The sequence below is a fragment of the Pelodiscus sinensis genome, chromosome 2 (assembly GCF_052426305.1).
Source record: "Pelodiscus sinensis isolate ZL-2025 chromosome 2, ASM5242630v1, whole genome shotgun sequence".
Classification (NCBI taxonomy): domain Eukaryota; kingdom Metazoa; phylum Chordata; order Testudines; family Trionychidae; genus Pelodiscus; species Pelodiscus sinensis.
Window position 1 is genome coordinate 59,443,048 of NC_143053.1, and position 26,676 is coordinate 59,469,723.

The 26,676-nt window shown below is 39.3% G+C and overlaps 1 protein-coding gene across 2 annotated transcripts in view; it reads left to right on the top strand.

Moving 5' to 3' along the window:
• ARFGEF1 (ARF guanine nucleotide exchange factor 1) overlaps positions 1-26,676 on the top strand; it is a 164,503-nt gene that overhangs the window by 108,136 nt on the left and 29,691 nt on the right. For both annotated transcript variants that reach the window (XM_006131486.5, XM_075920576.2), the window contains 13 exons: positions 393-598; positions 685-769; positions 2,292-2,463; positions 5,647-5,798; positions 12,666-12,794; positions 14,366-14,524; positions 16,325-16,475; positions 21,690-21,780; positions 23,056-23,096; positions 23,189-23,358; positions 24,385-24,536; positions 24,710-24,882; positions 26,427-26,587. In XM_006131486.5, the coding sequence (XP_006131548.3) occupies positions 393-598; positions 685-769; positions 2,292-2,463; positions 5,647-5,798; positions 12,666-12,794; positions 14,366-14,524; positions 16,325-16,475; positions 21,690-21,780; positions 23,056-23,096; positions 23,189-23,358; positions 24,385-24,536; positions 24,710-24,882; positions 26,427-26,587 (1,842 nt within the window). The remainder of the gene's footprint in view (positions 1-392; positions 599-684; positions 770-2,291; positions 2,464-5,646; positions 5,799-12,665; positions 12,795-14,365; positions 14,525-16,324; positions 16,476-21,689; positions 21,781-23,055; positions 23,097-23,188; positions 23,359-24,384; positions 24,537-24,709; positions 24,883-26,426; positions 26,588-26,676) is intronic.

Here is a 26,676-nt window from a genome sequence, read left to right on the forward strand (position 1 = left end):
CAGCGATAAATATGGAGAACTTAGGGTTTGAAGTAGGAATAAGATCCTCTGGAAAAGGGCTTTTTTTCCGGAGGATCGGGGCTAGTGTAGACGCTCTTTTCCGGCTTTTCTAAAAGCCGGAAAAAAGCGGCGGACATTTTTATTTAAATGCCGCGGGGGATATTTAAATCCCCTGTGCATTTCCCTATTGCGATTTCAAAAATTACCATGCCCCTTCCGGAAAAGGGGCCAATGTAGACGTAGCCTAGCAGTATTTTAAACATAGACATTACATGCTAGGTGCAGCAAAAGATTCCTAATGCTATAAATTGGAGATTTTAAATACGCTGTGGCAAAGTTTGCTTACTGTACATAAAAGCAGCATGTTGTTTTGGTATTCTTTCTTATTTTAGACTCAGGTTGGAGAGTTCCTAGGAGACAATGATAAATTTAACAAAGAAGTCATGTATGCATATGTGGACCAACATGACTTTTCAGGAAAGGATTTTGTCTCCGCTCTACGCATGTTTTTAGAGGGATTCCGTCTTCCAGGAGAGGCTCAGAAAATTGATAGGCTAATGGAGAAATTTGCTGCTAGATATTTGGAATGCAATCAAGGGTAAGTAGTACTTTTATTTTTAATGCTTTTGTAAAACCGAGAAATGAGTAAGAATTAGTAATATGTGGCTTTGTTGTTTTTTTCAGGCAAACCCTTTTTGCTAGTGCAGACACAGCATATGTCTTAGCTTACTCAATTATCATGTTAACAACAGATCTTCACAGCCCACAGGTATGTTGCTATAAAGAACTTTTTCGTATGACAAGTTTCTTGTAGATAACATTTCTACTTTAAATGACTAAGTGCATGTCACAGAATTTCTAACATTAAATTCAATTTTTGTGGCAATATATTTGTAATAATTTTGAGCTCCACACAAATGTACTGATTGAAGACTAATATTTTGTCTGTTTCTTCTAAATAATACCAAAAAAGTGTTACTTTTGCTTCTGAAATGTTCAGTGTAAGTCATTTAGGAAATTCTGCCACTGAGATCTCACTTTATTTACTTTAATTGAATTGAGTTATATGGCCACTGGTTTTTATATTATGCTACTCTTCTCGGTAACTGTTTTTACAATCAAAGCCAAAATTTTTGCAGCTACTAGTTAGTGTTTCATCATGATTCTGTCCTGGTTCTATCCGGTTTGAAGACTGAAAAAGATTTGCATAGCTTTACCATTTGGGAAAATTATGCTTAAAAAACACAGTCAGCGCAGCTTATTTATAAATGCAGAACTCTCATCACATTTGAAATTATTAGAGTATTTAGTTTCACCTTTGGTTGAGCTTTGGAAGAGCAATAAACTCTTATCTAAAATAGTTTAGTCTGTGTGCCAAAATAATTTTGTTTTTATGCTTATTGACAGATTTGGATCTTGGCTTATGCCCTATCTTTTGCTGATCAGTATCACATAATGCCCCATAATTTTCATCATTAGGTATACAGGCAGTCCCCGACTTATGTCGGATCCGACTTATGTCGGATCCGACTTATGTCGGATCCGCACTTACGTCGGATCCGCACTTACGTCGGATCCGCACTTACGTCGGATCCGCACTTACAAGCGGGGCTTTCTCGCCCCGGAGCTCACAGGCAGCGGTCAGCCACCTCGAACTCCGGGGCGAGAAAAGCTGCTCCCTGTGCCCGTGGTCTGCTGGGGACCGTCTCCCCAGGGGCATCGGGAGCAAAACCGCAGCCCCGGCGGGTTTGCTCGCGGTGCCCCTGGTCTGCTGGAGACGGTCCCCAGCAGGCCAGGGGCACCGCGAGCAAAGCCGCAGCAGCGGCGGGTTCCCCCGCTTCTGAGGCAAAGCCGTGGCGGGGTCCCACGCTTCTGAGGCTTTGCTCTGGCAAAGCCTCAAGCGGGGGAACCCGCCGCTGCTGCGGCCTTGCTCACGGTGTCCTTGGTCTGCTGGAGACGGTCCCCAGCAGACCAGGGGCACTGGGAGCAGCTTTTCTCGCCCCGGAGTTCGAGGTGGCTGACCGCTGCCTGTGAGCTCCGGGGCGAGAAAGCCCTGTTCGTTTGTCAGAGACTGTAAATGGGTGATAGGGGAGGGATCGCTTGATGATTTACCTGTTCTGTTCATTCCCTCTGCGGCATCTGGCATTAGCCACTGTTAGAAGACAGGATACTGGACTAGATGGACCTTTGGTCTGACCCAGTATGGCTGTTCTCATGTTAAGCCTAGTGTGATTTTCATGAACTTTGGGCCAAATTTTTAAACAGATTATTTACTTCTTTTGGGTTTCTAGGTGAAGAATAAAATGACCAAGGAGCAGTATATTAAGATGAATAGAGGTATCAATGACAGCAAGGACCTTCCTGAGGAGTATCTGTCCGCTATCTATAATGAAATTGCAGGGAAGAAGATATCTATGAAAGAAACAAAAGAATTGGCAATACCCACAAAATCCAGTAAACAAAGTAAGTGCCAGCAGTGTGTCAGTTGCCATAGAATAAATGTTGGCTCTTTTCTTTCATAATACAGTCTTCTGGTGTTAGTGTAGTACATCACATTCCTAACAACCTCTTGTTTAATGTTGCAGTAATAATTATTTGTTTAGCGCCAATAGTAATCTTATATGCCATGCTATACACAAGTTCCTGCACTAAAGAACATGAATATTAAGAGAGAAACACAGGAAAGATGCCATAGGAAATCTCAAATGGAGTTAATGTCTTCCTCTTTTCTTCTTCTTCTTGTTCTTCTTTTGTATTTAAAAAGTGAACCTATAATGATTAATTGTATAGGTTATTACATATTGTACTAAATTGTTCTTTTTGCGAACTTAGTATTTGAGAACTAGAGAACCTCTATGTCCAAAAATTCCTGCCCCCTCAACATTTAATCTTATTCTTACTTTCTGCTTACTCCTCGGTTCCTTTCTTTTTTTCTGAGACGAAGTGGGTGAGGTAATATCTTTTATTGGACCAACTTCTGTTCGGGACAGACACAAGATTTTGAGCTACAGTGATCTCGTCTTCATGTCATCTTCTTTTTGGCTTCAGTTATGTCACCTTTTCCAGTAATTGAGTGACTATATTTATTACCTTTTATCAGTTCCTTTAATTTTGTAAGTCTGTTATCCTCCCTTAAAGTCTTATCTATTAAACTAAAATGGGTTTAGCTTGTCTTGCCCCAGAATTGATATTGTTTAGTCCAGGTATTATCTTTGTTGCTCTATGCAGCACCTTCTAGGCAACATAGCTTTCGCTTTTGTACAGCGATGAATATTGTATACAATATTCCTCATGAGATCTTTATAATAAAGTAACAATCACTTTTTGTTTTGTATCCTATCCATCACCTATAGCAATATCTTTTATTTTAATGTAGTAGTGGTATTTTCCCCACAATAATTCTTCAAACTCTTGTTTTCATTATGATTTATGATTATCACAAGTTCTCTAGATTTGTTAAAAAAATAAGAATAGCCATATTGGGTCAGACAAAGGGTCCATGTAGCCCAGTATCCTGTCTTCCGACAGTGGCCAATGCCAGGTGCCCTAGAAGGATTGAACAGAACAAGTAATCATCCCAGCTTCTGACAGAGAGGCTAGGAACACCATTCCTGCCCATCCTGGCTGATAGCCACTGATGGATCTATCCTCCATGAATTTATCTAGTTCTTTTTTGAACCCTGTTAAAGTTCTCTGGCAAGGCGTTCCACAGGTTGACTCTGTTGTTTGATGAGATACTTTTGTTGGTTTTAAAGCTGCTACATATTAATTTCATTTAGCGACTTCTAGTTCTTGTGTTATGGGAACAGGTAAACAGCTTTTCCTTATTCACTTTCTCCACGCCAGTCATGATTTTATAGACCTCTATTATATTCCCCCTTAGTCGTCTCTTTTCCACGCTGAAATGTCCCAGTCTTATTTTTGTTGCCTTTTCTGAACTTATTCTGGTGTCAAGATATCTTTTTTGAGATGATGCAACCATATCTGCATGTAGTATTCAAGATGTGGACATACTATGGATTTATATAGAGGCAATAAGATATTCACTATGTTATTCTCTAGCCCTTTTTTGATTATTCCTAATGTCTGTTTGCTTTTTGGACTGCTGCTGCTCATTGAGTGGATGTTTTCAGAGAACTATACAAAATGACTCCAGGAGCTCTTCACACCAGGTTCCCTCCACCATCTGAGCCCCAGCCCCTCATTGTTTCCATTGGGACTCCACACCCCCAGTCCTCTTCTGCCCCCTCCACCTCTTGCCCCCTTCCCCCTTGGCCAGACACTCTGTAGCCAAAAACTCTACCCCCCCCCCCCACTCCAGTCCTCTCCTGCCCCCTTTGCTCCCCCCTGGCCATACACCTACCCCCAGAGAACAGCGGTGGCAAATGTTGAAACCAGGGAGCTTAGCCCCCTGTAACTTTTTAACTGTTTGTTTTCTGGACTGTTATTTTAATGATCCAGATATTCTTGAAATTTATGGTTCCTCATTGTGTGTGCACTTAGTTTTCATATATTTTACAAATATGAAGATTTGTTTTTGTTGTTCTAAAGCTACCCAACTTTTTTTGTCATTATATAGTTAATGAAAAGTTCTAAAACTAGCCCCCAAAGGCATTCTGCTCAACTTCCCAACTTCAAATGCCTCCATCTGCAGCTTTTTTTCCTTCTCTTCAGCTTGTTTCTGTCTAGTTCCTTATTTTACCTTTTATAAAGCCATTAAACTCTGATAAATTAAATGTTCTCTGGAAATGTAAGTGGTTGTTTCTTTTTATTATATTTTCTCTGAGTTGTCCCTTACTTCAAGATACAACAGTGTTTCTCAAGCTGGGATCTGGTACTCTAGGATGTCTGCCAGCCTCACTGATCAACTTTTCCTTCCCCTCCTCTCCCAGTGCCTCCTGAACATCAGGGAACAGCTGTTCAGTGGCATGTAGGAAATACTGGGAGAGAGAGGAGGAGGGACAGATGCACTGTGGTGAGGGAATGGAAAGAAGGTATAGGGATGGAACTGGGGATGGGAAGAGGTGGCATGGGATGGGACCTTAAGAGAAAGAGTTGGAGTGAAGCATGGTCTGCTGTCCACAAACATTTTAAACCAAAATGCGCATGGATGGATTGCTCAAGTTGGAAAACCACTGAGATAGAGGTTTCATTACTAGCATGGAAAGTGGTAAGGCACTTCTTCATGTACATTTGAGAGCGGGATAAATAGTGATCTCTCCACATTTAATTCTTTCTTGCTGTGATGGTAGTTTAATATAAAATCTCTGTCTACTTTGTGAAAATATTCCAGCCCATCTACCTTGCTTGGTATTTCTTCTTAAGTAAGATTGCTTTAACTAAGTCACATGCTTTCTTTATTTATAAAATAGATTACCTTAATTTTAGTCTATATGGAAATAATCTGTCATTTAAAAAAGCAAATGTTCCAATACTTGCATACTTTTGATATTAGCATATTGATACAATTTAATTTTATACTACAGTGCAAAGAGGCAAGATAAATTTGCATTAACTTTTAGATGTTGTTAGTTTCCAAATGTATCAGAATATAGCATGTAGAAGATTGAGACAAAATTACTATTTTACTTTTTGTGAGAGGGCCTTGACTGAAACAAAAACGTAATAGGAAAAACGTGTTTACAGATGTTGCTAGTGAAAAGCAGAGAAGACTTTTATATAACTTGGAAATGGAACAGATGGCTAAAACAGCAAAGGCCCTCATGGAAGCAGTGAGCCATGTTCAGGCACCATTTACTAGTGCAACCCATTTGGAGCATGTGAGACCCATGTTCAAGGTAAGATTCTCATATTTGGTATTGAAATTTTAGATGGGTGTATAATGTTAGGCTGGAACACTGTGATTACAAGGCATTGTTCGAAATATTGTTTGATTATGTATTATTTCAGTGATAATGATCGGTTTTTCAAAACTTCCAGAAAAGTAATCTAAATTGATTTGACTTAAATTCTTTTACAACATGAAAAGAAAACCTCAGTATTGTTAAGTTTTTTTTCACATCACATCTGCTCTTGCAGGATAGATTAAATATTGACATAACTTGAGCGGGGTGCTAGCTGCATGAATTTATAACCTCTTTTTGGGCTAAATACCACAGTTTTAGAACTAGGGCTCAGGCTGATAGTGCCAAATCAATAAGAAGCACCATTTAAGTGTTATTTTTCCTTGAAAGATGTTCTTGCTTATTTTTCATTTGCATGAGTAACTTTTTAATACAAATTGCACCTTTATAAATTGGGACACTCTGGTCCAGCATCATCCGTGGTCCAACAGGACCACAGATATTCTAGGATCAGTGTGACCCAGTGCGCTGTGGGCAGAGAGGGGCTGGGGAGCTTGGCGTGATGCGAGGTGGGAGCAGGAGCTTGGCATGCAGTGCAGCTAGGCTGGGGTGGTTCGAGGTAGGGATGTTAAATTTCGTTTAATCAGCTTCTCAAGTAATTGATGCAGTTTCCATCAATTACGTGACTAGCTGATAAGGGGGAAACCACAGAACCACAGCAGGGTCTGTCTTTTAAATGTAGTAACAGCTGCCTGGCTCTTACTCCATTTAAGAGGCAGAGGTGCAGTGGGGGACTGGGCGTGAGCTGGGAATCAGCTGTCCCAGTTCGCACCTGGTCCCAGACGTTGTGCCTCACTTTAAAAGCATTTAATAGTTGGAGGTGGTGCAGGGAACCAGGGTGCTGGACCAGGGAGGTTCAGCCTGTATCTATTTTAAAAGCTTCTTCCCTTCCCCTCTTTATCTCTGCCTCCCCACATTATCCATTCTTGTATGTTCTGTTAGTTTTGATGGTATAAATGGTCCCAGAGAGTCAAAGGTGTAAACTCGATTCTGTCACTGTAGTTTAAGCATAGTTCAGGGTTTCAAATATAGAGCCATTGGCCTGCTTAATACCATGGCATACATCATTAAAAATCTTTTTCACCTTTTAGTAAAGACACAAAAACAAAAGGAAAGGCGGTTAAAGGATTAGAACTATGAAGTATTGAGTAAAGCTTTCATTTTAGTAATATTCCTTGTCTCCTTTCATTTTTGCTGGATAAAGATTTCAGGGGTGAGGGGAAAACAATCCACTTTGACAGTTTCTTAGATGGCTTTAAATATGGTAATAATTGTCCTTTCTGGGTAAAAGAGAAGTTAGTTGAGATGGGCCAGAGCTGTTTGTTGCTGCTATTTAATGTGTGATCCCATTTACTTACAGGCAAATCAAGACCAATACAATTAGGGAGAGAAAAGAACAGCAAAAGATGCAGTTTCTGTCTTTGATGCTAATTTTTAATTGCAGCCACACCCTAAAAAACACAGGCATGGCACAGTTTTAGTAGCAACATAGCAAACATGTACTAGCATTGGACTGTTTAGGGTTTTGCTTTTAGCTGCCTCTTTGGTCTTATAGGAGTATTGCAAAATGTATAGTAATGTCTGGCTAAGTCAGACACAGAGGAGTGGTATAGGAAAGAGAAGAAAAAGGATACATGTGGGGGTTGAGGGGTGAGAGCAGGAGCCAAAATCTCACATCCGGGGTGGTGTTCAGGATTAGCCAAAGCCAGTGGAGTTGGCAGTGTTGACTGGTCTTTAGCCTGTTTAGTCCGAACATCTTTCAGGATCAGGACAATGAAAGCCCTGTGGTCTTCCATTGAATCATGTGGGCCCAGGACACTCGGGGGGAGGCAGCTATGACAGTGAAGTGTAGTTTTTCCAGTCCATCTGTCTTCCAGCCAGTAGATCATCCAGCCTGTGCAATTTCCCCCTGAACATTTCTTTTCTTTTAATGGCACCCAAAAGGGAGTGGTGGATTAAATAGTTCATCCTCTCATTATTTTGCCTACCAGTAAGGTCTAATTTCACATGAGGAGCTGAAGCCCTTTGCTACAGCTAAGCTGAGGAATTGAGGAGAGTGCAGGATAAAGCATGAGGAATGGTTGAGAAACCGTAAGTATTTAAGAAAATAGAGATGGCAATAAAGTGCGAGGGTTTGCATAGGAAGAAGATGACAGTGTAATAGTTGATAACTGAGGTTACTACGGTAACTATTACATGATCTAGCTCTGGTTAAGAATTCCTCTTCATTCTGAGGGAGATTTAATTTGTTGTATTTTGTGTGTTCCTTTATCAGTTGACCAAAGGACATTTTTTTTTGACAAAATAGTCTGTTGCTCTTAGTGGAATTGTGAACTTGTGAGCATTTGGCTATAATGAAGGGGTGTGTCATAACTTAAAATATTCCCTTGCTTTTTAGAGTTTGCAATGGGGGGAGTATTCTGGTGGTTAAAATGCATCTTTGCTAATGTATGGGTTTGAATTGTCCTTACCTTGGTGTGGATCTGAGTAGTCTTTTCACTCCCTCATTTAAAAACTGATCTTCAGATTAACAGCTCCCAAATGAAGAATGTATATTCAACTATGTCTTTGTCTATCATGATAGCACTGTCAAATGCAGAGCAGAGCACCAGATGTCTTTGGTAACTGAGAAGAAGAGTCCCCGAGAAGGTGGCGTAGGCTTTGTCTACACTTAAAAGGTTAAACGCAGCTGTGGCAGTGTTTTAAATTGAAAGTGTGGCCACGCATTCTGCTGGCATCAAGTTAACATTAAAATGGATATACGAACCCACTGTGTCACCAGCCGCATATTTGGCTTTTTGTATGTGGAGATGGGTTCAAATGTCAGGCTCAGTCATGCCAACGAAAGAAAAATTGATGTGTTCATCCCAGGCTTCAATAAGCTGCTGTCCACATCACTCATAAACTGATGCTGTAATAGGTAACATTGAGCAGTCAAACCTGGGAAAGGAGAAAATGGTATGGAGCCAGCAGTGCTGTCACATGAGTCAGGATGGAGACAGTGAGACTTCAGAATGGCCAGTGAGTTGCATGCACTGGCTATGTGAACACTGCACCCGCTGGTGACAGTGTGTAATGTATGTTTAGCACACTGTGTCCACATTAGGGTGTGTGGGTCTTATCAGTGAAAGACTCCAGCAAGGAGGCTGTGGGGAAACGGGTCAGCAGCTCCCTACTGCTGGAATCCTTTTTTATAGTGAGGAAGGTTTCCAGTAGTGGGTAGCTGGCAGAGCCTTTCCCTCCTGCTAGACAGTTTCCCTGTGGTGGGGGAAGGGCACCAGCATTGGAGAGCTTGATAGGGAAAGGTGCTTTCATGACTTTTCAGGAATGAAGAGCAGTTGGCATGATGAAGTAAATTTACTCAGTTTTTAATACATCCAGAGAATTACCATCCTCTGGACAGGCTTGCATAAACTGGTTCAAACTAGATTCTTCAAAGACAACAAAGAAAACTTTTTGATAAATACCCTGAGTTTAAACTGACTTGAGGCCTTTCTTTTTGTTCCCATAATGGACAGAACCTTTTATCCAGGTTGTGGTGGGCAATCTTTAGTCCTATGAAATTGAGAACAATGAGTAGTCCTGTGGCATCTTAGAGACTAATATCATGAGCGTTCATGGGCAAAACCCACTTCAGATGAGCTGGAAGCTGGAGTGGAAATAACAGGAACCCAGAATTTATAACAAAAAGAAGGGAAGGAAAAATAAAGAGGTACCTGTCAATTGTAGTAGTGGTGCTAATGGGGCTAAATTATTGGGCTGGAAATGTCCCATACTTAGCTTTTGATGTAAATGAGGTGTTAAATGCAGGTTTTGATCTCTGGTAAACTTTTCATGATGCATACAGGTTCCTTTGTTCTTTTTAATAGGTTGTCTCTGTAATGCTTTTACTTTGTGTATAAATAGATTTGCTTAGAAAGATCTGTGAAGTAACTTATAATTGTGAGCAGTTATGCTGTTCATATCCTCTGAATCAAAAGGGAAGTATAGACACTGGTCTATCTGGGGCAGTGTTTCCCAACCTATAGGTCAGACCCAAATATGGGTCTCCATTACATTTCAAAAGGGTCGCCAGGTATCTTCCCAGGTGGCTCTTAAGAAGTCATTCACACATGTTTTGAATTGCCTTGGGTCACCAAGTCTTTCTGAATTGTCAAAATGGGTCCCCATCTGTAAAAGGTTGGGAACCACTGAACTAGGGAGTCTGGCTTACTGGGAATAACACAGTGGAGGCAGGGAACAGTGCAGCTGGAGACAAGGGTTTCCACCAAAGAGAGCTGGTGGCTGAGGAGCCAGGAACCTTGAGTTGGTGCCAATACAGATGCAGTTGCCTTGAACTGTAGCAGCCTTTATTTATGCATATGCGAGTGGTGGTATAAGGATTTTTTTTAACTGAAATTGATCCATTTAAATTAAGCAATGTGAAGTCAGTCATGTAGCAAATGTAAAATAGTGAACTTCCTATTTTTATCTATTCAGTTACTTCAGTTACGATACTAACCCCTTTTATTATGAAGTTACCACCCTTTACTTTGCAGTGAATATCAGAACATCCCCAAAGCTGTAGTGTGAACTTCCAGGAGATACGTGTCATCCATTTTGAGTTTCTAATTACTTAAACTCAGTTCCAAGACATTCATCATTTTATCATTCCACGTCATTAACTAATAATAAGAACCAATAATACACTTTGTATTTAGAACCAGAGATCAGTCATAATTATCCTCTTAAGGTGGTGATTACAATGTAGTAAAGAATAAATATTTGCTCACTCCAGCCTTGCTTTTGTCATATCCACGCTCTGGGAACCTTTTCAAATTTGTATACCTATCTTTTCCTGTTAATGAAGTAGTGAAACCCTTGTGATGGTATTTATTGGGATAAAAGTACAGGTGAAATTCACCAACAAGCCTGTGCACCGATTACATCCTCAAAATAGAGTTTGTGCTTCTTAGGAGATGACTTTTACCCAAAATAAGCAAGCGGGTATTTATAAATAAATACATTCTACAAATGTATCATAGTAAGAATCCAACTGTATGTATAACACACCAAAGAGCAAAATTGTAATATGCAAACAGTGCCCCACTAGAAACACTCGTATCAACTTATAGTACTGCTGTTCATATAAACGTTATGGAAAATCCCAGTGTATTTGGGGTGGGGTATATGTGCCACTGTAATAGAAATTGAATCTGTCCTTCTTTGTCCGTTCAAAATACAAACTGAAGTATTGCAAGTGACCAATATCACTGAAGGAATTTTGTGATCCCCTTCTCTGGGGAGTAGAAAAATTCTTTTCTATCTCTACCACTTGCGCGTTGGTAGGGATGATTGTTGTACAGTAAGGTTATTCATTCTTTAAAAAAGACAAATGAGTTAATCAGTCATGCGATGTAACTAATATTAAATCTTCAGTTATATAATAATAAATACTAAAAATAGCTGAGTGGAGCAGCCTATCTTGTGTTCCCTAACAAGTAAAATACATACCATGCTAAATATTTTCATGAGTAGCTTTTCAAGAACTCAACAGTTAGATTTTTGTAAATGGGACTCTCTATGGGAACAATTCTCTGAAGTTCTATATGTAAGAATGGTGCCTTTCAGCAAATTTGAATTGCACTTTCATTGTGCGGTTAAGTTTTGAGACTTGTCAGAACTGATGTCTGTATATATTAGTCCTGGGGAATTCTGCAATTGGTACATTTTAGAGCCATAGTAAAATTGGAGAATTCCCCCAGGATTGATATATAAAATTTGTTTCTGATCATGCAAAGAATTATGTATGCATATGGTATGGAGTACTGTTATCTAAATACAAAAACAAGTTCTTCTAGATATAATTTATACACAGCTTCTCCTTTTTAGAACCCATGGAACTGCCTACAATAAACTTTTGCAATGGAAAAAAAATGCTTTGGAGAAAACTGTATTGTCACTAGAAAGTGTGTGTCAGTATTATAAAATAGTTAGTGACTACCTAGGAAGGAGCACTTCAGAAAGGTATCTAGGGATCATGGTGGACCCTGCCCCAGCCCCCAGAGCAGCGGACCGGCAAGCTGTGGCCGTTGGGAACCGCTGTGTTAACAAAAGTGTTGTAAGCAAGAAACAAGAAGTAACTCTTCTGCTGTACTCTGTGCTGATTGGGCTTCTGCTGAAGTGTTGTGTCCAATTCTAGATGGCACATTTCAGGAAAAATGTGGAGAAATTGGAGAAGGTCCAGAGAAGAGCAACAAAAATTATGAAAGGTCTAGAAAAACATGAACTGTGAGGGGAAGATTGAAACAATTTAGTTTATTTAGTCTGGAAAAGAGAAGATTGAGAAGGGACACGACAACGATTTTCAAGTACATAAAAGGTTGTTACAAGGAAGAGGGAGAAAAATTATTCTCTTCAACTCCTGTTGATAGCACAAGAAGCAATGGGCTTAAACTGCAGTATGGGAGTTTTGTGGTGCTGCCCTGAGTCCAGGGCACCTGGTTTAGTAATCTTGAGATTCCTTCCAGTGCTGTTGTTTGAGTCTATGATTATTATCTTGAAGTTGGTCCAAAATCATCTTGTCCTTGTCTTATAACTGTACTATTATTCCTTTCCCTATTTCCACCTCCCATTTCTTTTTTTTGAAAGTGCTCTCTAAAGTTGTTGTGGATTAAGCATTTTTGTGTTTTATTGTTTTTCAGCAACGTAGAGTGATGATTATTTCTGCTTTCTTGTTGAAATAAAGTATTCTCTTATTGAGATTAACATTTATCAGGTTTGATTAACAATTAATGAAAAGTGGGTGGATTTGTGTTCCAGTTGGCATGGACACCATTCCTAGCTGCATTCAGTGTGGGACTACAAGACTGTGATGATACAGAAGTTGCTTCTCTTTGCTTGGAAGGCATCCGATGTGCAATCAGGATTGCATGCATTTTCAGCATTCAGGTAATGTTACATACTAAGATTATATGAGAATATTTTATTTCAGGTGCTGTTAATGGAATGATAGTATGTTCACTATGTTCTTTACATCGTTATCTGAATATGTAAGTGCTGCAGTACCCAGTGGCTGCCTTGTTCTGAAATTATTTCTGTACCTGATTTTAACTGAGTGCATTGAGTTTATATGAAATTCTAAATTGTTTCATCTGATTGTGAAACTGTTCATGTTGCCATATATAGGATTCCAAAGAAGAGTTTCCAAATAAACTTTTTATTAAAGTTGTTATTAACAAAATCAATCTTTCTTGACTTTGCAGGGATGGAATTTTGCAGGCTAGGTCCATGTTGTGTATATAAAAGGAAAATATATGTCCTTGGATATTACACAGATCAGACTTTCCTGGAGCTATAACCACAAATTAATTGTGAAATCAATTTTAATCTCTTCATGATTACTTCCTGCAATAGATTCACATAAGAAATGGAGTTACAATGAGCTTCTTTTTTCCAAAATATTAGTTTCTGGCCTTTGGCCTTTATATGGATAACATTCACACAAATCAGTTATACAAGTGTAGAATCCTCTTCTCTTGTACTTTGTGTGTCTACTCTATTCACATGGAAGAGAGAGGTCGGTCACGTGCCTACTCATAAAGAGTTATTCCTACACGCAAATACTCTAAAGTTCAGGAATTGGGTTATATCATGTTCCTTTTCATAGTAGTTCTTTCTGAACACAGAGATATAGACTGTATGTGTCTGCCTTCATCTGAAGACTTGTTCTAGTAAAAGTCTGTCAGCAGATCTTGGCAAGGCAGTACTTGGGCAATACTACCACGTGCCTAGGAAGAGGTTGCTGGGGATTTGCATCTTTTTTCTCTACAGTTTTTCACAAAGAGTGTATATCTCATTGGGTGGGATTTCTGGAGTATATGTGTATCTTAACTTGAAATACAAAGAATAGTAGCTGGTATCAAAAGAAATGACTGAACATTACAAGTTATAGACTGCCACTTGTGACACTTTCCCTTTCTATACTTATTGGACATTGCTTTAAATTATTACAATGCTTTTGAAATTCAACTGTATGAAACCTACCTTATTTCCTTCAGTAACATATGAGTCCTCATTGAAAACACCACTGTCTTTAAGTTTCAGTATTGCTTAGCTAAGAAGTTGTGTAGATGAATTTAGCAGCAAATAGTATTTAATTTCAGGACTGTAATGTTTCCCTACTTTTAAATGTAGTTGGCATTGCAACCAACTATTTGAGGCTCAAATCTGTGCCAATCAGAAAAAGTTAGGAATATGGACCATATAAACAAAATAGCTCCTATTACTGCATAGATAGAAGAGTGGGCATATAGAACCGACATTTTTATACTGTATTCCTGATAAGTTTTGAATTGTAGTAGTTTATTCATGTGTGGATATAATAATATTACAGGAGATACAATTCCAAAAGAAAAAATAATGTCCAAATACCTCCATAATATATAAAGAAATCAAAAGCTATTTAGACATTGAGAAGCTATGGAAACTAACAGTAACAACTCATTTTTGTCTCCGTCTAGCTTGAAAGAGATGCTTATGTCCAAGCACTAGCAAGATTTACCTTGCTTACAGTGAGTTCGGGTATAACTGAAATGAAACAGAAAAACATTGACACAATAAAAACACTCATCACAGTGGCTCATACAGATGGAAACTATTTAGGAAATTCCTGGCACGAGGTACAATAGTATTTCATTCGTATGAATGTATGTACATGAAAATAGGTTGATTTTTGTATACAATGTTATTCCTGGGGGAATTTTGTGCTTCTCTGTATAGGCAGAATTCACTTCTGCCACAGATTTATTTGCTTTCCTGCAGAAAAATGACTTTCTGTGGGGAAGCAAAGGGAAACTGCAAGAGCAGCTATGCTCTCCTCCTGAGCAGCACAGGTGCATTGCTTCAGGCATCCAAATCAGTGAGCAGAGAGGTAAATTACTGCAGTGGGGTGAAGGTGGGAGGAGGCTGGGAATGTTCTAACAGGTGCTGGGTCATACTCATCTCCAACACTCATGTATCCAAACCCTACTCCCCACTCAGGTCATATCCACCTCCAGAAACCTCCCTGGCTCTGCACCTGCCCCACCACTCCTTAGCCATGATGAGAGGTGTCATTGTATGGGAAGCTGCGCCCTCATCCACACCATGTATCTGGATGTCCCCACGCTCAGGCATACCCTGCCCATCATCTTGGATTCAGAACCCCCCCCTTCAGCTCCTGACAGCTGAACACCCATCCCCCCATCTCCTCACCTCTCCTGCCTCTAGACTCCAGCTGAGCTTCACAAGCTGGCATCTGTACCTACTCCCCTGCACCCAGACCATCCCAGCCTAGCTCCACCAACCCACATACCTGGACCCCTTCCGTCTCCAAACCTCCCCCTTCATCTGTTACCCTCACCCTTGCATTCATACCATCGCCTTGTGAGCACCTTTCCCCATACTTCAACTCCACCTTTTATGCACTGGGACCAGCCCTAGAAGCATACCTGGACCTGTCACTGAACCTCCAAAACCCAGATACTCTCATAGCTGAGCTCCAACTGCCTTCACTTGGGCCCTCCCTGCAAAGTGCCATTACCCTTGCACCCACAGGCCCTTTTTGCAGTCATTCATATCATCCCTGTAACTGTACCCCTCACAGAGCCACCTGTACCCAGACTATCCTGCATAGAACCCTCTAACCCCCCCTCCCCCCCCCACACACACACACCCACAGACACACACTTTCATACTTTGATCCTATCAGGCTGAGCCTTCCAGCACACACCTGGTCTGCTTGGAGAGTAGCCTGCAGGGCTCCTGGTTGCTTCTGGGGCAGGTTTAGCCCTTGCACTGTGTAAGGGTTAGATGTAGCTTCTCTATTGAGTCTGTCCCCCGGGGTGGGAGGACTGTGGGGTGATCTTCCACCTCCATGCAGACAGTGACTGTGCTCCCCATTGCAATGCTGAAGCCTCCATATTTATTTATTAACATATACAATTTAAATAATTTTGTAAAATTTTTAAATATTGGGAGCAGAATTTTTATTTTTTGATAGAGAATTCCTTCAGGGGTACGGTGTGTTTGAGTGAGTATGTGCTATGCATAATTTTGTATAGCGTGTATGTTTATATGTAGGCATTTATATTATGTCTATAATGTTATTTTGAATATGCACAAATTTGAATATTTTGTACCCAGTTCTTCAGCTTTACATGAATAAAATTGCAGTATTGGGTCCAAGCTAGATGTTTTTCATACAATCAACTAATAGTTACTGTATTTTTAAAAAGATTACTGTTTACTTTTATCATATTCCGTGTATCCATATAGTCTGGGTGTGCAGTTCGTATGTATGTAAATGAGAATTTTATTTTTGAAAACACTGAGATCTGCCCTTTTATAAAGAGTTTTATGAAAGTTAACTGAGAGTTTAAATATTTTTTTAAAACCTACTTCTTACAGTTAAGTGGTTTCTGTGTTTTGTATTAACATAGATTCTGAAATGTATTAGTCAACTTGAGCTGGCACAATTAATAGGAACTGGGGTAAAGCCACGTTACATCTCTGGGACAGTGCGAGGCAGGGAAGGTTCTTTTACTGGAACAAAGGATCAGGCACCTGATGAATTTGTGGGCCTGGGATTAGGTGAGTAATGTGAATGCTCTACGTATTTTAGTGATCCTGCTTCGTATAGATGTAGTATATTTAAATAAAGTTTGTTTTCAGCTTTCCATTGTCAGTGACTTTTTTAAATTAAAGTGAGGCATAATTATGAAAAAGGTCATTTTAATGCTTAGTGTTAAAATGTTTTAAATACGTTAAGTTCATACAAATGCAGAACTGTGCTTGAGATCCTTACTCCTAAATTAAATATTTTAAAGTACTTTTTATTGATTTAATATCATCTTCTGGAGGATATAGGGTGAGAAATGCCATGAAATGTCTTCAGTGCAATATCTGTTAATACTGTTCATTAGCTCACAGACATTTACTCCCCCCCCCCCCCCCTTCCGTTCTGAAATTTGATTTGTACTTTTCATGTGTGTTCATTTTTTTTTAAATTGTATCCTTTGGTATATATGGTTGTGATAATTTTCTTCCACTATTTGATCTGAGAAAGTGGGTCTGGCCCACGAAAGCTCATCACATAATAAACCATCTTGCTACATAGTCCTGGTTTTTGTTTCAGCTACACCAGACTTACACGGCTACATTTCTATCACTATGTTAATACTATAGTAATTTCTAAAAGGAAATTAAAATGCAGCTGATTATAAAAGCACTTCGTGCTAAAGGTATTGTGTTGCTAGATTGAACAATATTACTAATTCACTGTACCAGATATATATGTGTTTGCCAAATTTGGGGTATAGATATGTGAATGTAGATTGATTGGTACCTGTGTGGTCTTTTTGTGAGCAATATGCAGGGTGGATTGGCTTAAATTTCAGTGACTTAAATTTTAGTTTAAATATTATTGACATTATTTAATATTATTGACATTATTTAGCTTAATCTATCACCCCCTTAACTGGTTATTTTGGTATAGAAAAGGGAAAGGTTTGAGACAAATTTGATTCCAGCAGTGAAATTCTTTATATTATGATTAAAGTGAATGTTTATATTTCTGATGAATGAGACAGAAACTTGTATTTCTTTGAAAGATGTGCCATCTTCAATGTTAGAATTAAATAAAACAGTTAAAATCTACATTTTGGAACATTTTCATATATTTGAAAATAAAACTTTTGAATTCACATACATTTCATAGCAGAAAAAAAGCCAAGCAAATGTAATAAAATGTTTGGCTTTGTGACCTGCCTCCATCCACTCTCTCCACATGGTAAGGGTTTTGCTATTGTTGAGAGAGAGTGTTTTAGTCCCTGTAAAAAAAGACTTACATCTTCACTGCCCAGGATATTCCTCTCTTGAAGCATGCAACCCCATATCAATTTACCTTCATTGTGGTTTTATTCTCTTACATTGCAGACTTGCATTTTAATTTGCTTCCCACCATCACTCAAGGTCTCTTCTGGTATAATAGCTTTCCTTCAGTTTTTCTCCTGTTAAATATGTGTGCGTTATAATAAAAATGTTTTGCTAGTATGTATGCAAATTTAAACAGGCATAGTTTTCTTTCAAGGATAAAATATTCATGTCTAAGGCTATGATTTAATCACGAGTATTTTTAGTACAAATCAGGTAGAGTCACAGGCAAGAAACAAAAAATCACAGCCTGAACCTGTCCATGACTTAAAGTATAAATAGCCTCGGTTGAAGCTCCAGATGCAGGAGGGAGTATCATGGGACCTGCAGCAGCTCCTGCCGCCCCCAGGACCGTTGCTCAAGTGGTCCCCAGGGCCAGCCCCGCCAGCTACTTCAGGTTGTCTCTTGAGATCAGCTTCTGCAGGTGGTCCTTGAGGACAGCTGCTGGGGGCCACCAGAGCAGCACACAATGCAGCTGACCCTAGGGCTATGGCTACTCCAGCAGCAACTGATGCAGCTGGCTGCAGAGCCACTCCAGCAGACACCAATGTTGCTGTCCCTATGGCCGCCCGAGCAGCACTGGGGTCAACCATGTTGACCACTGCAGAAACAGAGTAGAAGGATTTGCAGCCCAGTGAAATCAGCAACACACAGTGACCAAAACAGATTGCCTAACATTTGGCATTTACATGCAGTATTTTGATTTGAGATGCTGAGTACCAACAGTTTCCACTGAAATTAGTGGGACATAGAGTTGTTCATTGTCTCTGCAAATCAGACAGCTGCCTAAAATATAGTTGTCAAACTTTAGACACCAACATTCAAAAGTTTTGGCCACTCAGGGTATGTCTACACTACCACCCTAGTTCGAACTAGGCTGGTAATGTAGGCAACCGGAGTTGCAAATGAAGCCCGGGATTTGAATTTCCCGGGCTTCATTTGCATAAAGCCGGGCGCCGCCATTTTTAAATGTCCGCTAGTGTAGCCACGCGGCACGGAGTCCGCACTAGCGGACATTTAAAAATGGCGGCGCCCGGCTTTATGCAAATGAAGCCCGGGAAATTCAAATCCCGGGCTTCATTTGCAACTCCGGTTGCCTACATTACCACCCTAGTTCGAACTAGGCTGGTAGTGTAGACATACCATCATTCTCTGACATTGTCTGCCTCTATCCTTCACTGTTGGTCTTCCTGTCTATGCATAGAAATAAAAAACAAGTCAAGCATTTAAGCTGTGAATCCCAGGTTTAAGTCTTATTCCTTGGGTCCCCACAAAAGTATTCTGCTATGCTCAGCAGAACCAGGTTCAGCAAATAAAGCTTTCCTACAGTGTGTTTTTAGTCTTTGTTTTCAGTTATTTACTGTCTAAAATGATGTAATGGTGATCAGGTTGTTCCTATGAAAAAAACAAATTAAATGTATTTTCCCTCAGGAGCCACTTTGATGGTACTTTGGAAGGAGAACTCCCCACTTGTCTGCAACATTGCAAAATAGTGTAAAAAGCATGATTTCATATCCAAAAAGTACTCAGTTTGTGAAGTAACTTTCACTAGTCTCCAAAGAGAATTATGCCATTTCTTCATAGAGCCCATAGATCCTTATTTTGCCAGAAATTGGAACTTAAAGCCAAACAAGGACAGAGTTCAGAAGTCACCATTAGTGAAACTGACTTTTCATTGATAATCAGAGTCCCTCAGAGCTCAACTCTTCTCTGTAGTGCATCAGCATTAAACCAGTGGAATAAGTGATAAAACATTTAGCTTTAGGAAAAGACATTTAAAAGTAAACACAAGCAGAAAATATTCTGCCATGACCTTGGAGATGCACTGGGAGTTCTGAGTCCTCTTAATACCATGCAAGAGAACTCAGAAGATACTATAGAAACTCTCCATCTTCCTTATCTGTGGATGAGTGGTGACTGAATTCCCAAGTTGGAATAATGTGTTTCTCTTCTAAGAGGAGTTTTTCCTTCTAAGTGAAAACGTGGTAATTTACTAAAAAATTCTAGTTAAATATTGCATCGCAGTATCCATATATACGCGTGCGTTGTTTTAAGAAATCCTAGAAATTTAAACTTTTTTTTCCAGCATTTCTTTTATGAATGGAGACTATTCTGCAGTCAGGTGGTTCTGATGATAATCAGAAGAATGTTTGCCTCTTCCCTCAATCCTAACACATTTTGAGTTGAATCTCGTTCTTGTAAATATCAGAGGTGAACGTCAGATGCAAATACCCCTCTTGCTCCTGTGCCACAATCTCTGCATCTTGCTGTGCAACAAGTGTGGCAGTTAAGTGCTCTTTCCCTTTCCATTAGTGTCCTGATTTGTAATGCTCATTTTTTGGGGCAACAATAAGCAAAACTTGCTTCTTTCTATTTCTCCTTCTCTCTTTTGGAGAAGAGGCTTTCTTGTGCTTTGTTTGCCAAGTGGGACCATCCACTGAGCTTTTTCTTCATGTTCCTGTTCTCGTATCATGGCAGTCCAGGTCTAATGGAGTAAACAGACCACCTTCTGGGTTTTCTGTCTGTGAAAAGGCTTCTTTAGTAAAGAGAGTTCTGCTTTGACTAAATTTTCTTTTTGCATGGGCTGTTCAGCTTCTTGAGGTCCAAAACAGTCCAGGATCTTCCTGATAATTTTTTTACTGTGAAGAATATACAGTAAAGCTATAATCGCGTTTTCTTCCGAGGGGCAGGTTTTCACTGCCTCAGTTCTGCAGGAATATAGAGAGAGTCATTATAAGTCATAGTTTTTTCCCACAGAAGATGAGTTCAAAAGCTAAAGTTTTATATTTGATTTAAAGAACAAACTCATCAATTTTCTTCTTTCTGCAGTTGTATTGGGATTGCACTCTGATCAAAGTGGCACATGCAGTGTTTCCACAATCTATATCTTTCCATTAGGGCAATCAAAAGAGTTAAGCTATAATGCCCAAATTACCTCTCTTTTCTTGGCTTAGAGGGGAGTCCCTCCCCCAGGATAAATATTTGGGAGACTTTAGAAATTATATATATATATATATATATATATATATAGGGTAAATAATGCTCTACTGGAGGAATTGATGCACTTCATTCCCTCCTTTCTCCACATAGAGCCCATAATGGTTTAGTCTGCTGTGGTGTAATGTTTTGCCTGGCTTTAGCTGGTGCTTTTGGTGTGTGGGATGCTGGGTGGTCTGCAATATACAGAAGATCAGAGTACACAGTCTGGTGGATTCCTTCTGGCCTTGGAACTCTGACTCTATCCGCTTGTTTTTCTAATGGAGTATTTTAGAGGAGTTAAACACACAAATTTTGTTAGAACCTAAGAGTAGTGTCTTGGCCATGGTTTCTAGTCCTTTATCAAGAGAAGTGAAAACATGTATTTTCATTTATTTGTAGTTATTTATGTCTGTATATTTGTATAGTAGATACGGTGTACAGGGACATTGCATTCAGGGTTTAGCTTTTTATCATTCATGTGGATCCTTCACCAGTCCTGACAGTTCTTCTTCACTTGCTCCTGGTAGAATATGCAAATGTTTTCTCTAGGCACCCTATGCTAATTATGAGATTAAACACCAAAACTTTCAGAGAGTACTTCCAAAGATGCAAAAATCAGAAAGCTAACTTCAAAATCTCATTTTTTGCTGCTTTGGCAGTGTTTTCTGTGAGTTTTGGCTCCAACAGAGGTGGTATCTGGAGAGAGAATTTCCTTGAAGCAAGCTGGGGGAGTAACTCAACAAAGGATTACTTAATGGAATGACTGTTTTAACAGGTGAAGAAAAAATGGTCAACTTGCTCTTATCATAAATGCAAAGCCGTTCACTTCTCTTGATAATGACATAAATACTCTGTCCTCTCCCATTCCTGATTTTATTTGTTTGTTTCCCGTAGTTGGAGGAAATGTAGACTGGAAGCAGATAGCAAGTATTCAGGAATCCATTGGAGAAACTAGTTCCCAAAGTGTTGTTGTTGCTGTAGACAGGTACAGTATTTAATTCCTTTCCAGTTGGTTACCTCACAGACTTTTCACAATATGTGAACACCGTACATTCAGTTAGCAACAGGAAAAATAAGTAAGTTTATTTGGTTTCAATTTTTAATGACAAAAATACAGTGTGTCTCACCATATTGCTGTGCCACAAGATCCTGGTTTTTATTTGATTTTATTGTGTTACTGGACAACAGGAGCAGAATAGCAGAATGTAGAAGGAAGATAAGGAAAAGAGAAGCAGAAACTGTTACAAAATATTTAGTAACAACTGCAGAGGGAGTATTGAGGAGTTTTAAAAAGCTGCTGTTCCATCATGAAGTGTGGCTCATCTTGATTCTCTACATAAATTTAAGATTAAACACCTTAGTTAAAATGTATAGATTTTTGGTGTCCTTTATGAAGAGATGGAACTACTGGCACTAAACATGTTTGCCTCTCTACCCTGTTAGTGCAGCCTTCCATTTCCCCCAAACTAGTGCTCATTGATAAGAATGCTGTCTTTGATATTTCCAGTGCTCTAGTTTTTCCCCTAAACCACATTCTTTGTAAGTCCGCGTTTTTCAAACTGTGAGTCCCAACCCCCCCGGGGGGTCACGAGCAACTTAGAGGCTGGTCGTGGTATGACAAAGTTTGAGAAACCCTGTTGTAAGTAGAAGTGATCATGCATTATGAATATTATGGGCGTGTGATGATTTTTATTTTCAAAACTGGATCAGATAGGATTCTTTCATAAATCTGGCTGTTTTCGCATACATAGAGAGGTCTGAGGCCCCCCAATGTAAATGGTTGTTAGAATTGACAGCTGTATTTCAAAGTGGTTTTCCTTGACAGGAAAGCACCAGTCCCTAGACATAATACACAAGGCTGATGTGTGACCAGATACTTTTGTCAGTCAACATTATATCTTACTATGTCTTTTGTAACTATTGAAAATTGACTAAAACCTTTCTGGCATAATGGAAAGTATTTTGATTAATATATTTAAAATGCTATTTTGCTTGGTATACTCTACTTTCTTATGAAGCTCTCAAAGGGACAGCAATTCTAAACTCTTATTAAATACAATAAATCATGATTCACTTTTTGGTAAAACTCAAGATTTTGAGAATTTAGCTATCAAGTCTGAAATGCTGTATTAGACAGTTAGATTTAGTCATAGCCAGAAATCTGTTTTGAACAATAATACATTAGTGAAATAGTTGTAGTGTATGGGGGGGGGCAATAGAAGCCACTTAAAAAAAATCTTATAAATTGTGCATTTTGCAGAATATTTACAGGATCTACAAGGTTGGATGGAAATGCTATTGGTAAGTTTTACTGCTTTTTATCTTAATCTACAAAGTAGCTTTCTGATAAAGCTTGGAAAAAATACTAACTTTATTCTGTGATTGTTTAACAGTGGATTTTGTCCGTTGGCTTTGTGCTGTATCTATGGATGAATTGCTGTCTGCTACCCATCCTCGAATGTTTAGTCTGCAAAAGATAGTAGAGATTTCTTACTACAACATGGGTCGGATAAGACTGCAGTGGTCTAGAATCTGGGAAGTTATTGGAGATCATTTCAATAAGGTATATTTTCTAATCATTACACTATTTGAATTGCTTATATTCTCAAAATGATTATTCTTATCTATTTAAAACCTTTCCAAAATGAAATTTGAAACATTTTGCACCTAAATTCAGTTCTGACTATCCTTTTATATAGATAGAAATAGAGCACTAAAGAAGAAAGGGAAAAAGCATAGAAGATTTACTACAGAATGGTTACAGCCAGATCTATATGGCTCGGTTGGACTCCTATTTGAACTGGCTGGTTTATTCTCTGTTCACAAGGCTGATATATTCTATCCTAAATACAAAGGCAGTAATATAAATTGGCGAACTTGTTAATCATGGTTAGGGCCTACCAAATTCATGGCCATTAACAACAAGTCATGGACCTTGAAATCTGGCATCCCCCTCTCCCTCTACTGAAATCTGGTCTTTTGCATGCTTTTTACCCTCAACTATACAGATTTCACAGCAGAGACCAGTGTTTCTCAAATTAAGAGACCTGACCCAGTTGACCCCCCCCCTCCCCCCAGCAGACCAGGGAGACGCGGAGCAAAGCCGTGGAGGACCCGGGCGAGGGACCGCCCAGACGCGCCACGGTCCCCCCGCCCGGGTCCTCTGCGGCTTTGCTTCATGTCTCCCTGGTCTGCTGGGGGAGGTCCCCGGGGGGCCCCCCCCAGCAGATCAGGGAGACGCGGAGCAGCTTTTCTCGCCCCGGAGGACGCGGGCGGCGGGACCACGGCCTGTCTGGGCAGTCCTGCCGCCCGCATCCTCCAGGGCGAGAAAAGCCCCATTCGTAAGTGCGGATCCGATGTAAGTCGGATCCGCGTAACCCGGGGACTGCCTGTACTGAGTCATGTTGCTGATAGGAATTGATTTAATTAATACTGTATTTTTAATATTGTATCTTAAGTTTCACTTTTAAATTTGTGATTTCTGTTCTCCTGTTTTCATCTTCAAATGTAAAGACAATTCAGACTCATTTCTTAAATGTTGATTTAATGCCAGCATGGATATCCTGTGTTTCTACTTCCACACAACTAGGTTGGCTGCAATCTGAATGAAGATGTAGCTATTTTTGCAGTAGATTCCTTAAGGCAATTATCAATGAAGTTCTTAGAAAAAGGAGAACTTGCTAATTTCCGATTCCAGAAGGATTTCTTAAGGCCATTTGAACACATAATGAAGAGAAACAGGTAAATACCACGCAATTAACTGAATTTCTTGGGAACATAAGCACCTGCTTTTGGAATTAATTATTTTGGTTGACTTGCTTCTGTAAAATGAAATTGGTCCTTAGAAAAGACCCATGTTTTAATCAGTACTATAGCTTCAATTATTATTTATTAATGTTTTGTTTATAATTTAGGTCTCCTACCATTCGTGACATGGTTGTACGGTGCATAGCACAGATGGTAAACTCTCAAGCTGCCAACATTCGGTCAGGTTGGAAGAATATATTTTCAGTGTTTCATTTGGCTGCATCAGATCAGGATGAAAGTATAGTTGAACTTGCATTTCAAACTACAGGGCACATTGTCAGTAAGTACTGATACATAATTTACAGATATCACTATGGGGTTTGTGGAGGCAGTTCGCTCTAATTTTATTATTTTCATATCAGAACTTGCCTATTAAAATACTATTTCTTTGCTTTTACTGCTTTTTTAAAAATGTGTAATTCATTGTGAATTTATACTTCACAAAATACAGATTGAACCTCTTTAGTCTGACAATTTCAAGACCTGACCACAGAATTTGCTGAATTATGGAAGGTCAATATTGTAGTGAGGGGTTCTCTTCATTTTTATTTCACCAAGGCAAATAAATAGAACAGCGCTTGCAGTGCTGCTTAATGTGTGATGCTACTAATATACCCTGTGTAAGCCTGCACCTGGGCAAGTTGGTCAGCTCTCTTCATAACACAGTGTTAGTGTTGTCACACATTTTTACCGTATTGGCACAAGGAAATAAGTAAATAAAGCATAAAAAAAAATCTTACGCTTAGGAGAATTATCAACACTTTCACTGCTTGCTGGTCTCTTGGAAGACATTTAGGGGTAAATTAGAGCTACATTACAGAACGCTGAGAACCAGGACTGGTGGCTGTAAACAAACTTTCCAGGACCGTGGGAAACTTGGCTACACCTGTGATATGCGACATCCAGCTAACATAAATCATGCCGGATCACGGGTGTTACTGGACCAGAGTATGCCAGACTAGAGAGGTTCAACCTGTACTCTTTGTAATCTAAAACATAAGTTTTATATTAGATCTGTAACCATTTATTCTAGATTGAAGTCAACTACTGAGAGTGAATTTTTTAAACAAGTTGTACTTTTTCATTTTTGATTGTGAATTTATACTTCCCAGATGTGTTTCTTCAACTATGTTGACTAATAACATTACAGGCACACGTTGCCCTTTTTCTCTGAGTTCTTGTCTAGAGCTCTCTTTTTAAAAGAAGGAATTGAGGCAGTTGGGTCTGTATGAACAAGCTTTTATTCAACGTTTAATGCCAAAAGGGCTCACTTATGCAGCCGCAACATTCAATGCTTTCAAAAAGGTTCTCAAAGCTTTGTGATTGACAACTCAAGTATGAATATGTAAAGGCAATATTATTGAAACAAAAACATCGGGGGAGGAGAAGATCTTTTTACAGTTGGTTCGTGATACTGTGCCAGTCCTGGGGGATGTTGTCCTGCTCTTAGTAAAAATGTGCTTAAATGTAGATAATGTTGAATATCAAGCCTCGTGCCCCATTTTTAATTCTTAACGTATTTAATTGTGGGCTTTCATTGTTATGGAAGGCTACATGAGGAAATGAGTGTCAAATCAAAATATATTATAAACGTACAATGCCCTCAGCATGGGTTCTTGTTAACAGAATAGTTTTATTTTTTAAATAGTTATACATTTAACAGAATCAAGCAGTGACACATCCAGTCAGCTGTTGCGCTCACTTTTGTCTTTTTTCCTATGATGGATTCGCATCTTGGCCTTGACAAAATTATTTTAGGGAACAATTAACATTGAAATTGTTTGAAGGACCCATGTGTTAATTTTATATACGTATTTTTTCCAGCAATTGTATTTGAAAAACACTTCCCAGCCACCATAGATTCTTTCCAGGATGCAGTAAAATGTTTGTCTGAATTTGCATGCAATGCAGCTTTTCCAGACACAAGCATGGAAGCAATCCGCCTCATTCGCCATTGTGCAAAATATGTGTCAGACAGACCTCAGGTACAAATCATATCTGTTAAATCAGAAGTGTTTAATATTGTAATAACATAAAAATGTGCAGTTGTACCAGCCTTAAAAGTTTGTTGCTT